Source organism: Mesoplodon mirus, assembly GCF_964341445.2.
Source record: "Mesoplodon mirus genome assembly, chromosome: 15".
NCBI lineage: Eukaryota > Metazoa > Chordata > Mammalia > Artiodactyla > Ziphiidae > Mesoplodon > Mesoplodon mirus.
This window is the reverse complement of record NC_138991.1, coordinates 33,499,275-33,513,511: the sequence shown is the minus strand read 5'-3', so window position 1 is coordinate 33,513,511 and position 14,237 is coordinate 33,499,275. Positions and strand designations below refer to the sequence as shown.

At 39.8% G+C, this 14,237-nt stretch overlaps 1 protein-coding gene across 1 annotated transcript in view; it reads right to left on the bottom strand.

Annotated features, from left to right (window-relative positions):
• LOC309817275 (cytochrome P450 3A28-like) overlaps positions 1 to 14,015 on the bottom strand; it is a 43,721-nt gene extending 29,706 nt beyond the window's left edge. Inside the window, exons 1-6 of the mRNA XM_082645438.1 lie at positions 13,887 to 14,015; positions 11,362 to 11,455; positions 9,458 to 9,510; positions 6,753 to 6,852; positions 764 to 877; positions 414 to 502 (exon numbers count right to left, since the gene is read on the bottom strand). Coding sequence (XP_082501564.1) covers positions 414 to 502; positions 764 to 877; positions 6,753 to 6,852; positions 9,458 to 9,510; positions 11,362 to 11,455; positions 13,887 to 13,957 — 521 coding nt within the window. The 5' untranslated portion in view covers positions 13,958 to 14,015. The remainder of the gene's footprint in view (positions 1 to 413; positions 503 to 763; positions 878 to 6,752; positions 6,853 to 9,457; positions 9,511 to 11,361; positions 11,456 to 13,886) is intronic.
• Positions 14,016 to 14,237: the final 222 nt, after the last annotated feature.

Genomic DNA, 14,237 nt, shown 5'->3' with positions numbered 1-14,237 from the left:
TTTAAGTTGTTTCAAGTTCCATACTGTAACATTCCTGCCCAGTGCACTGCCTGCCAATATGTATGAAGAGCCTTCCCCACCTCTGCTCCACACCCTCTACACTTAGTACTGTGCACAACAATGTTTCTCCTTTCTAAACTATGTGTTTTTGTCTTCCAGAATATCCAAAGTGACAGTTAAGCAGATAAGTTCACCCTGGCTCATGTACACAGGAGAAGACCCTTTCTCTCCTGGCTGCCCTGCTTTCTTTGGCGAGCCACCACTCATTCTGGGGTGGCCCATTGGAGTGGTACCACCACATACTTACTTCTGTCTGGTCACTACAGTAACTCAGCAGTGTGAATCTGGCTCCATGGCAGGCAGCTGGAGGGTCTCAATGGAGCTCAGGTACCAGCAGCTTCACCCCTACTTACTCTTTCATGTTGATGGGCTTGCCTTTCTCTGCTTCCTTCTTCAAGTTCCTCACCAACATGTCTCCAATCTGGCTAATGATGGGGAACATCTAGATACAAAGTACAACATCACCTGAAGTTAAATGCAGACTCAAGTCCTAGAAGGACCTGGCTTTCCCAAGCATGGAGCAGTAAGTGGCATTTTATAAGGAATCTTAAAATGTCTCTTCTAGGATGTAAAGATAAAAGACCATCATTAGAAAACTCAAATTCAGCAGACTTCTCTTTGGAAAGGGACTATGATATTATTTTCTACCTGTCCCTAGAGTCATTCCTTAAGTTTCTAGTTGAAAGTCCTCTTCTTTTCTTACCTCCTTGAGCTTTCCGCTGGTGAAGGCTGGAGACAGCAATGTTCGTATCCTCTTCCATTGTTCATCCTCAGACAAAGAGATGGCATTTTTCATAATTCCCACTGGACCAAGAAACTAGAGTCAAAAGCAAAACACAGAGTCTTATTGGCACTGTCTCAAGGTGACTGACCAGATCTGGGAGCCTATTCTTGAAGCTCCAGAGAAATAGCTATCTGGAGAGGGCAGACAGCAGAAGCAAGAAGAACTACAATCCTGCAGCCTGGGGAAAAAAAACTACATTCACAGAAAGATAGATAAGATGAAAAGGCAGAGGGCTGTGTACCAGATGAAGGAACAAGATAAAACCCCCAAAAAACAACTAAATGAAGTGGAGATAGGCAACCTTCCAGAAAAAGAATTCAGAATAATGATAGTGAAGATGATCCAGGACCTTGGGGAAAAAATGGAGGTAAAGATCGAGAAGATGCAAGAAATGTTTAACAAAAACCTAGAAGAATTAAAGAACAAACACCTAGAAGAATTAAAGAATGAACAAACAGAGATGAACAATAAAATAACTGAAATGAAAACTACACTAAAGAATCAATAGCAGAATAACTGAGGCAGAAGAACAGATAAGTGGTCTGGGAGACAGAATGGTGGAATTCACTGCCGCAGAACAGAATAAAGAAAAAAGAATGAAAAGAAATGAAGACAGCCTAAGACAACTCTGGGACAACATTAAATGCAACAACCTTTGCCTAATAGGGGTCCCAGAAGGAGAAGAGAGAGAGAAAGGACCCAAGAAAATATTTGAAGAGATTAAAAGTAGAAAACTTCCCTAATATGGGAAAGGAAACAGCCACCCAAGTCCAGGAAGTGCAGAGAGTCCCATACAGGATAAACCCAAGGAGAAACATGCTGAGACACATAGTAATCAAATAGGCAAAAATTAAAGACAAAGAAAAATTATTGAAAGCAACAAGGGAAAAATGACAAAGAACATACAAGGGAACTCCCATAAGGTTAACAGCTGATTTCTCAGCAAAAACTCTATAAGCCAGAAGGGAGTGGCATGATATACTTAAAGTGATGAAAGGGAAGAACCTACAACCAAGATTACTCTACCTGGCAAGGATCTCATTCATATACGATGGAGAAATCCAAAGCTTTACAGACAAGCAAAAGCTAAGAAAATTCAGCACCACCAAACCAGCTCTACAACAAATGCTACAGGAACTTCTCTAAGTGGGAAACCCAAGAGAAGAAAAGGACCTACAAAAACAGACCCATAACAATTAAGAAAATGGTCATAGGAACATACATGTCAATAATTACCTTAAAAATGAATGGATTAAATGCTCCAACCAAAAGACACAGACTTGCTGAATGGATACAAAAACAAGAACCACCCGCCCAAAAAAACACAAGACCCATATATATGCCGTCTACAAGAGACCCACTTCAGACCTGGGGACACATACAGACTGAAAGTGAGGGGTTGGAAAAAGATATTCCATGCAAATGGAAATCAAAAGAAAGCTGGAGTAGCAATACTCATATCAGATGAAACAGACTTTAAAATAAAGAATGTTACAAGAGACAAGGAAAGACACTACATAATGATCAAGGGATCAATCCAAGAAGAAGATATAACAATTATAAATTTATATGCACCCAACATAGGAACACCTCAATACATAAGGCAACTGCTAAGAGTTATAAAAGAGGAAATCGACAGTAACACAATAATAGTGGGGGGCTTTAACACCTCACTTACACCAATGGACAGATCATCCAAACAGTAAATTAATAAGGAAACACAAGCTTTAAATGACACAATAGACCAGATAGATTTAATTGATATTTGTAGGACATTCCATCCAAAAATAGCAGATTACACTTTCTTCTCAAGTGCACATGGAACATTCTCTAGGATAGACCACATCTTGGGTCACAAATCAAGCCTCAGTAAATTTAAGAAAATTGAAGTCATATCAAGTACCTTTTCTGACCACAACGCTATGAGATTAGAAATCAATCACAGGGAAAAAAACGTAAAAAACACAGACACATGGAGGCTAAACAATACATTACTAAATAACCAAGAGATCACTGAAGAAATCAAAGAGGAAATCAAAAAATACCTAGAGACAAATGACAACAAAAATACGATGATCCAAAACCTATGGGATGCAGCAAAAGCAGCTCTAAGCGGGAAGTTTATAGCTATACAAGCCTACCTCAAGAAAGAAGAAAAATCTCAAATAAACAATCTAACCTTACACCTAAAGGAACTAGAGAAAGAACAACAAATAAAACCCAAAGTTGGCAGAAGGAAAGAAATCATAAAGATCAGAGCAGAAATAAATGAAATAGAAACAAAGAAAACAATAGCAAAGATCAATAAAACTAAAAGCTGGTTCTTTGAGAAGATAAACAAAATTGATAAAGCATTAGCCAGACTCATCAAGAAAAAGAGGGAGAGGACTCAAATCAATAAAATTAGAAATGAAAAAGGAGAAGTTACAACAGACACAATAGAAATACAAAGCATCCTAAGAGACTACTACAAGCAACTCTATGCCAATAAAATGGACAACCTGGAAGAAATGGACAAATTCTTAGAAAGGTATAACCTTCCAAGACTGAACCAGGAAGAAATAGAAAATATGAACAGACCAATCACAAGTAATGAAATTGAAACTGTGATTAAAAATCTTCCAACAAACAAAAGTCCAGGACCAGATGGCTTCTTAGGTGAGTTCTATCAAACATTTAGAGAAGAGCTAACACCCATCCTTCTCAAACTCTTCCAAAAAATTGCAGAGGAAGGAACACTCCCAAACTCATTCTATGAGGCCACCGTCACCCTCATACCAAAACCAGACAAAGATACTACAAAAAAACAAAATTACAGACCAATATCACTGATGAATATAGATGCAAAAATCCTCCACAAAATACTAGAAAACAGAATCCAACAACATATTGAAAGGATCATACACCATGATCAAGTGGGGTTTATCCCAGGGATGCAAGGATTCTTCAATATAAGCAAATCAATCAATGTGATACACCATATTAACAAATTGAAGGAGAAAAACCATATGATCATCTCAATAGATGCAGAAAAAGCTTTTGACAAAATTCAACACCGATTTATGATAAAAACTCTCCAGAAAGTGGACATAGAGGGAAACTACCTCAACATAACAAAGGCCGTATACGACAAACCCACAGCAAACATCATTCTCAATGGTGAAAAACTGAAAGCATTTCCTCTAAGATCAGGAATAAGACAAGGATGTCCACTCTCACCACTATTATTCAACATAGTTTTGGAAGTCCTAGCCACGGCAATCAGAGAAGAAAAAGATATAAAAGGAATACAAATTGGAAAAGAAGTAAAACTGTCACTGTTTGCAGATGACATGATACTATACATAGAGAATCCTAAAGACTTTACCAGAAAACTACTAGAGCTAATCAATGAATTTGGTAAAGTTGCAAGATACAAAATTAATGCACAAATCTCTTGCATATACACTAATGATGAAAAATCTGAAAGAGAAATTAAAGAAACACTCCCATTTACCATTGTTACAAAAAGAATAAAATACCTAGGAATAAACTACCTAAGGAGACAAAAGACCTGTATGTAGAAAACTATAAGACACTGATGAAAGAAATTAAAGATGATACCAACAGATGGAGAGATATACCATGTTCTTGGATTGGAAGAATCAATATTGTGAAAATGACTATACTACCCAAAGCAATCTACAGATTCAATGCAATCCCTATCAAATTATCAATGGCATTTTTTACAGAACTAGAACAAAATAATCTTAAATTTGTATGGAGACACAAAAGACCCTGAATAGCCAAAACAGTCTTGAGGGGAAAAAAACGGAGCTGAAGGAATCAGACTTCCTGACTTCAGACTATACTACAAAGCTACAGTAATCAAGACAATATGGTACTGGCACAAAAACAGAAACATAGATCAGTGGAACAAGATAGAAAGCCCAGAGATAAGCCCACGCACCTATGGTCAACTAATCTATGACAAAGGAGGCAAGGATATACAATGGAGAAAAGACAGTCTCTTCAATAAGTGGTGCTGGGAAAACCGGACAGCTACATGTAAAAGAATGAAGTTAGAACACTCCCTAACACCATACACAAAAATAAACTCAAAATGGATTAAAGACCTAAATGTAAGGCCAGACACTATCAAACTCTTAGAGGAAAACATGGGCAGAACACTCCATGACATAAATCACAGCAAGATCCTTTTTGACCCACCTCCTAGAGGAATGGAAATAAAAACAAAAATAAACAAATGGGACCTAATGAAACTTCAAAGCTTTTGCACAGCAAAGGAAACCATAAACAAGACCAAAAGACAACTCTCAGAATGGGAGAAAATATTTGCTAATGAAGCAACTGACAAAGGATTAATCTCCAAAATTTACAAGCAGCTCATGCAGCACAACATTAAAAAAACAAACAACCCAATCCAAAAATGGGCAGAAGACCTAAATAGACATTTCCCCAAAGAAGATATACAGATTGTCAACAGACACAATGAAAGAATGCTCAACATCATTAATCATTAGAGAAATGCAAATCAAAACTACAATGAGATATCATCTCACACTGGTCAGAATGGCCATCATCAAAAAATCTACAAACAATAAATACTGGAGAGGGTGTGGAGAAAAGGGAACCCTCTTGCACAGTTGGTGGCAATGTAAATTGATACAGCCACTATGGAGAACAGTATGGACGTTCCTTAAAAAACTACAGATAGAACTCCCATACGACCCAGCAATCCCACTAATGGGCATATACCCTGAGAAAACCATAATTCAAAAAGAGTCATGTACCAAAATGTTCATTGCAGCTCTTTTTACAATAGCCAGGACATGGAAGCAACCGAACTGTCCATCAACAGATGAATGGATAAAGAAGATGTGGCACATATATACAATGGAATATTACTCAGCCATAAAAAGGAATGAAACTGAGTTATTTGTAGTGAGGTGGATGGACCTAGAGACTGTCATACAGAGTGAAGTAAGTCAGAAAGAGAAAAACAAATACTGTATGCTAACACATATATATGGAATCTAAAAAAAAAATGGTCATGAAGAACCTAGGAGCAAGATGGGAATAAAGATGCAGAGTTACTACAGAATGGACTTGAGGATACAGGGAGGGGGAAGGGTAAGCTGGGACAAAGTGAGAGAGTGGCATGGACATATATACACTACCAAACGTAAAATAGATAGCTAGTGGGAAGCAGCCGCATAGCACAGGGAGATCAGCTCGGTGCTTTGTGAGCATCTAGAAGGGTGGGATAGGGAGGGTGGGAGGGAGGGAGATGCAAGAGGGAAGAGATATGGGGACATATGTGTATGTATAACTGATTCACTTTGTTATAAAGCAGAAACTAACACACCATTGTAAAGCAATTATACTCCAATAAAGATGTAAAAACAAAACAAAAAAACAGTAAGGGATTTCATGAAGTGTTTTAGTATGGATAAAATAATAAACTATAAAAATACAAAAAAATTGCTCTACTAAGACCCTGATAAGAGGAAAAGACAAGCTACTCACTGTGACTAAAAAAGAATGGCTAGAGAGAGATTGATGGGGAAGTAACATTTCTATACATTGATTGTGGTGGTAGTTACACAAATCTACATCTATGATAAATTTTCATAGAGTAACACACACACACTCACACCAAATGAATGCACATAAAACTGATAAAATCTGAATAAGCTATGTGGATGGTATCAATGTCAATTTCCTACTTTGATACTGTACTATAATTATGCAAGATATTAACCTTTGGGGGAAACAGGATGAAGGGTTTCCTTCACAGCACCTTTCTGTATTTTTCTCTTTTGACAATATCCTGTGAATTTATAATTATTACAGAATAAATATTTAATAAATAAATAATATTTAAACTTAAAAAATGGATGCTTACCCTCCGGTTTGTGAAGACAGAATAACATTCTTTCACTAGCACTGTTTTGATCATGTCTGGATCTGTGATAACCAACAGAGGCTGTTGACCTTCATAACACCTGTGTAGGGAAAAGAGATGTGATTAAATTTAATGATCCGGTTTCTGCAGCTGGAGTCACAGCTTAAGTCCAGACTCTCATCCTGACATTACATAATCCTTACTCCTAGAGATCATGGTTAGAAATGACATTAGAACATTTGTTAAGTCTAGGTGTTGTTTACATGGGTATTTCCTATGCCATTCTCCATAACTTTTATAGGTTTAAAATATTTCATTATCAAAAAGGAAGTTAGCTTAGTAAATAACTGAAGGCAAGTAAATTGTCTAAAAATGAAAAAATAATTAATTAAGGAGCGTCTACCCACTCATTTCTGAAGATATATCAAAAGCATGAAAAAGGCCTATGAAACTTATAGACCCACTGATCATAAATACATAAAATGTGTCTGCAAATGGAAGAAGATTTGGAATACTCCACAAGTGAGAGTGGGATTATGAAAGATTTTCTCTGCTCTATTTTCTAAAATTTGCTTTCTAGTTCATAATTTTTAAAAGGAAATATTATATTAACTAATAAGGAGATATCCTTGGTAGCGTCAAGTTTAGAAAAATTTGAAACAAAGGGACAAAGAGAATAAAGAAATTCAGAAGAGCATGTATAATTCATTTTAAAAATATTTTCTTTTCATTACTTATATTTATTCTTTGACATGGGTCCCAAGTGGGCCTCAGGCTCCGTGTAGGTGACAGCCATTAGCAGCAGGGCAGGCCTACGTTTGACCCACCTAACCACATAAAGCCAACTCCTCAGATGTGATACATCCCAATTTGGCCTGATCTCCTGACTGTCAGGATGCCCGTTCATGGGAATGCGACACTGGCATGAGGTTGACTCTAAGTTAATCACACTGTCTTCCAGCATTTTGTTTCCTCTATCAATCGTTTGCAATGGCTAGAACACAATGGAAGGTTTTCTACATGTTACCTATTATTCCTCTGACTTCACACAGGAATTTCAAATGGTTTTGTGATCCCATATAAAAATGGATGAGAACCAGTGCATTATTTCCCCCCTCCCCCAAAATTCTAAAACTCAGAGGGTTTAAGTGGGTGTCATGTGCATTTAGTGTTGAAGCAGTGACGGAAGGGATTGAAGAGGCACTTTATCTGCTCTTCCATCTGACTGACCATATTACTTGGATGATTCCCTTTTTCCCATCATGTTTTTTCAAAAACACCTGGGTGGAGAAGGGATAGTGGTTTGGGGTGACGCTTTATATTCAGATGTCACTCCAGCCTTAGTATTTCTTTTTTTTTTTTTTTTTTTTTTTTTTTTTTTGCGGTATGCGGGCCTCTCACTGTTGTGGCCTCCCCCGTTGCGGAGCACAGGCTCCGGATGCGCAGGCCCAGCGGCCATGGCTCACGGGCCCAGCCGCTCCGCGGCATATGGGATCCTCCCAGACCGGGGCACGAACCCGTATCCCCTGCATCGGCAGGCGGACTCTCAACCACTGCGCCACCAGGGAGGCCCCAGCCTTAGTATTTCTTATACTACCAGTTAAAATTCAGATTTTTGGCCCCATCCCAGATCATATTGATTTGGTATGCTGATGGGTGGGGTCAAAGTTCTGTATTTATAACAAGTTCTCCCAGGTGGTTCTCACTTACACCCAGGCATGAGAACCATTTTCTAATGAGAGAACTGGGATCCACCATGAAAAAGTGACTCTATCCAGAGCTCACAAGTATTAAATGTTGGAGGGGCAGTTGGAGCTGGTCCAGTAGTGATCCACGGCTATGTGTTCTGTCCACTCAATCACATTGACTTTTGGGGCCATGGCAACTCAGCAGGGCCCTATGGTTTCTGAGGACTTGATCAGAGAAGATGAAGAGTTTCAGAGAGGCAGAGCCTTCTCCCACTTCCTTTTGGCAAATAATCACTACATTACACCTCTCCTGCTGCTCTCATCAAACCTACAAAACTCCTAAAATCTGTGAGCCCACATGACACTCTGGGTTAGATATATCCCACATCTCTTCAAAGTCAGAGAAAAGTAGTAGATAAAACAATAATTGAATACAATTCCATTGGAAAGTCTTGGCTGAAAATTAAAAAAAATAATAATAACAAAAAAACCTCCGTACTTATAGAGAATGTAAAAAGCTGAGCAGAAATTGTTTCCTATTGTCTTTACCTGTAACCCCCAGCTCTTTTTCCAAAAGGACATATTAAATGCAAAACTTAAATAAAGGAGTCTTGGCTTTTAATTAAAAGTGAATCATGTGGGAAAGGGTAAAAAAATGCATTTATGGGCACATGTTAGAATGTTCTGGAATAATGCATTTTATGCAATTAAATGCAACCTAAGGAAAGAAAAATGGAGAAGGGGGGAAGAGTGACTCTGGACAGAAAGAGATGCTAGGAGTCCCTGGGCCTCAAAGTCTGGAGAAAAGTGATGACCTGCAAATCTCCAGGCCTAATTCAGACTGTAGACCTGGACACCTGGCTGACACCAGGGATCCCTGGTAGAAAGAACAAGACTCCAAAGCTTTACAATAGATGACTTCATCCCAAGAAGCTCTGGACTGATATTGTCTTCCATGCCACAGGGGGGCGCCACATCATAACAAGTCTATCCAATGGAACTTTCCAGAATACTCACCCCCATATTTTTCCATACTTTTTAAAACATCCATTGTCAAACTCCCAAATACCCTGCAAGGAGAAACAAAATTAGATTATTAAACTAAATGTATTGAACCCTACCTCTTTTGGGGACAAAAATACCTTGAAACCCATGAAATCAGGCTTACTATTTTCCACTGGCAGTTGGAAGGAAGTTCTTATTCAGAGACTTCTTAGGGGAAATGAAGGAAAAAAAAGGAGATATTGGAACAGAGAATTTTAAATCACTCTTGCCTTTTCTCTATTACAGATACTAAATGCTTACCTTTGCCTGTGAATAATACTAAGTACCTCCTTGTCTTTCGTGAGAAAACTAAAGTGAAGGGTAAGTTAGATCGGCCTGTACACACTTTCATCTCCTTGTTAAGCAGCCTTTTCGTTTATCTCATGAGCCCTCTCTAGATTTCTAGAAGAATTAGGAAGTTAAAGACACCAGTGACCTTTTTAGTCCAGCAGATTTAAATAAGTCTAAGGGGTGTGTGTTGATGAGAAAATAAATGAGTGAATGAATGAATGACAAAGTAGATCACCTTCTAGTTTTCCAGCTCAACACAGAAAAGATGGAGAGTTACCACAACTACAAACAACAACACCAATTTAAACACTTGCCCTGAATTTTCCCTCTGTTGCTTAAAGGAAAAAAGTCTTCCTGTTACTAAGTTTCTGCTGTGATATTTGATGGTTTACCTATGAAAGTGAAGGTCTCAGAAACATGGGTCTTGGAGTGCATCTACTAAGGAGTTCATCCAGGAAAGGTGGAAAATAAATTATTGCTTTTTCAAAGAGAAAAAAGTTCATGAAATTCATAGGCAGTAATGAGACAATGAAGACCTCAGTTGGGAGAATCAGGATCTGAGAAACAAGCCTTATGTCTGCAGGAAAGGAAATCTGAGCCAGAGAGCAGCCTGCACACAAGGCTGTGCCCCCTGGACACATGGATGTAGCTCATGACCTTCATTTCAGGGGCCAGGCCCTGGGCAAGGCATCAGAGCTGGATTAATATCAAGGCTTGGCCAGAATTCATAGTCCATATGCCACCTAGTACATTCTATTGAGTTCAGTTCAATTTTTAATAATTTTGTCAAATCATATCCTTTCTAGTGATTTTGTATATGTGATTCTGCCTTACTTTTTTTTTTTTTTAAACCCCACAACTTATTTAGTGGTTAAATACCTGAAGTAACTAGACAACCACCATCTTGTCTCCGTTACACCTACTCACTGCTCAGATGCATCCATAAGGTGCTTTCTTTGGAGGCACAGAAGTAAAGCAAAAAGCTCTTCTTCCACCCCTCGAAACACAAAAGATGTCAGGGTTAGCAAAAATGGAGTAGAACCACAGAAATAACTGCAGGCGTTAGTAGTTCTTGAGATAATTCAAGTATGTGCAGATTACCCGACACTGAATACTCAGGCTGCGTTAGAAACTGAAGTTACCAAGCAATCCAGGAGGAAGAAAAAGATGCTACCCAGAGCTTACGCTACCAACGGGAAAGCCTGACTGTAGTGTACGCAGCTTAATAAGCCACGACCAGGCACCCTCTTCATGCTTTTCTCCTAACACTAAGGGGATGGTGCCTTCCTGGGAATCTGCACCTGGCAGAAAGAAAATCCTCTTCACAATACCCACCAGAAGGAACATCAAGTCCTGTGCTGAATCAGCTAGAGAGCTGGGCTGTCTGAGGCGGCAAAACCTGAGGCTCCTAAACAGCTAAAAATAGAGGCGTGTTGTAAAATTGGCCATGTGCTGAGTGGGGCCCATGATATTTCTGGAAAGTGTGAAACCTCAGAACTTCCTCCTGAGGAGGGACAGTTTTACTATATTATTCAGCTGAGATTTGCCACCATAAGAAACAAAGCTGGAGCTCAAACAACACACACCTTTCGGTAGGACAGAACATTTCCAAAATAAGGCAGAGGTCTCGGCCCAGGAATCCCCAGCTTCTTAAAAAGTCCATGTGAATAAGTCCCATATCTATAAAATGAAAGAGGAAACCAGGTCACAGGAATTGTGGAATATTGGTGCTGGAGCTGGCCAGTCACTGACTCAGAACTGGAACAGTCAACCTAAGGAGATAACATGTAGGCAATAAATAATACCAGCAGCTCCAAAAGCAATCATTACATTCACTCATCATCTCCTTGCCCACCACCAATATGAGACCCATAAAAGGTAATGATGATTAGCTAAAGGCAGCTGAAGTCTTCATGGTTCCAATCTTAGAGTGAATACTTTATAAATGTTTCTAATTTGAGTGGTCCTGAGAGGTTCAGGCTGGAATTCTTCCAGGGAATTCATTCATATTTATTTAGCAACTTGACTCTTAGATGATTTGGAGATTCTCATTCTAGGTAGAAAGGGAAAATTTCTTTTTCTGTTCCAATAATGAGGTTTTGCTTAACTTCGTCTGCAAAATAACAGTTATTGAGAGCATACTGTGACATTGTTCTTACAATTTGCATGGAGATTTTTATGCTTTTCTTTCCCTCTATGTCCTGACCCCATTTTAGGATTTAATTCTTCTTAAGTCCAACTTCATAATCAAGCCTTAGAGAATAACAGTGTCCTTATTTCTATAAAATACAAACTGTGTTCAAGGCTTCCTTTGGCATCATAGAAATGTGAGCACCTTTCAGCTACACTCAAGTCTCTGTTGTCAGGCAATTTGCTTGACTTGCCCTACAGAGAAGGGTGACTGACTATATGTTCCCTGACTATAACTGTATAAGTGAACCAGTGACTAAAGGATCCATTTCCAGACCATTCTTTCTCAAATGGTATCTGGTCCTCCAAGCTGTGATACTCACCTGCTAAACACAATACCAGGCACACTCATGTTTTTCAAGATCCTCAATCACAGATTAGTTTGTTTACTGCCTCTGTGCACCAACTACCTCAAAAAGCCATTAAGGCTGGTGCTTCCTACAGCTGGTGTACATGAAACTCATCTTCATGTGTTCTCTGTGGAATCCCACAACTGGGGGGTTTGAAATCTTGCAGGTCTTCTCAGTCTGGTGTTTCTGAGAATTGACAGAGTGGAGGAAAAGAGAGGTTGAGGGGAAGAGGTTGCTGGTAATGGTTTTAGTGATGAAGCTGCGAGGCCACCAAAACTAACTCTGTAGGGGCAAATTAGAAAGGTATGGCTGAAAAGTGTGCTATGTATAAATGCTTCAACATGCTCTGCAAGCACTTTTAGCTAAAAGTGGGCCTTGCAAACTTCAGGTACCTCCCTGAAGATAGCAAAAGAGGCATTGTGCAACACAGAATGAATAACCATAAAGTGTTCCAGAATGTTTGATTAAGACTTTTTTCTTCTTTGAAGCTTAGTTTTTAAGGTCTTACAGGTTCCAAATATTCTGTACAAATCCATCAAATCTTATGTGATAAAATAAACCCCAAAACTGCCTGAAAGAAACTGTGCTTGAAGAGGCAGCAGAGGCACTTTGGCCAAGCCCAGCTGGGTGTTTAGATCCTTCCTCCAGAAAAGCTGGTGGAGGTGTGAGCACCAACTTCCAAAATGGGAGTGACTTGGGCTATTCCAACCCCAGTTCCTTCCATCACCTTCACAACCAAGGCAAATCAATTTCCCTTTCTGAACTTTCAATGTGTTACATGAACTCTCACATTTCTATGCTGATGCTAAAGCTCTCAGAGACGAGAGGAAAAGCTGAAAGAAATGAATATAATTTCAAGATTTCTGCCAAGTGTCCTCTCCTCTAAAGATTTCTCATTTGGGGGTAGATAGTTCTGCATAGTACAGGGTGGGGGAATTGAGCCTTGGAAGAGGGTGCCATAGGAGGGACACAGGAAAGGGGGAAGAGCTGATCTGAAGTGAAGGGCGATCAATTTCCAGCCCCTGGGTGACAAGGTGCCCTGTGTAAATGACATCTGGGGAGGGAGGGAAGGAAGCAGGAACCCCTGAGTGACACAGGGGCCAATCCTTCTACACAACTCTTGCAGCTGATACTGAACCCAGAAGGTGAAGGTCATGAGACAAATCCCAAGTTACTTCATGTCTCCAGGATCCCCAGAGCTTGGAAAGGGGATAGCACCCCACTGCACAGGGACCAGTTGTTTTAAATCTTCCCCTGGTGGATTCTGGTTGATTAGTCTGGGTCCATGGAAACTGGTAGTCAATCATCCCCAGGAGCAAATAATGTCACTAAACCCTCCTAGCTACAGAAGATAAAAACTTGCGGGGTGGTGGTGGTGGGGGGTGTTGGTTGGTTACTCGTTCAACAGAACTGGGTTAAGATCGATAATAACCCCTTTGGTGTTTGTAGCACCCACAGCTTAAGCAACTTTCCCTCCATTAACTGATCCTCAAAACAGTAAAGGGAAAGTGGGACCTGATGAGCACCCCAAGTCCAAGGTTACAGAGGCGATCAGAATCACAGATACTCACAGATAGAGGAGTACCAGGCTGGTAACCAGAAGAACCCAGGTTTCCACGGAAAAGCTTGGGATCAGGTCCATGGCCACTTTCCTCAGTGATTCTCTCCTCTGAGTTTCTTTCCAGCTGCGTGTGTTACTCTTTGCCTGCCTGCTTCCTTTCACACCCAGTGACGGTTCATTGAGGCTGAAATGTTTATGTCCTGGGAAGGGGGTGGAGCTGGAGCTGCAGCCAATAGAAGGGCTACCTGTGCTCCACCTGCATGAGCCCTCCCTGCCTTGATGATTGGCAAAGCATCACAGACAGTCCAGTTTAACCTCCCTTGACTTCATATTCGGTGGCCATTCAATAACAACTCAATCA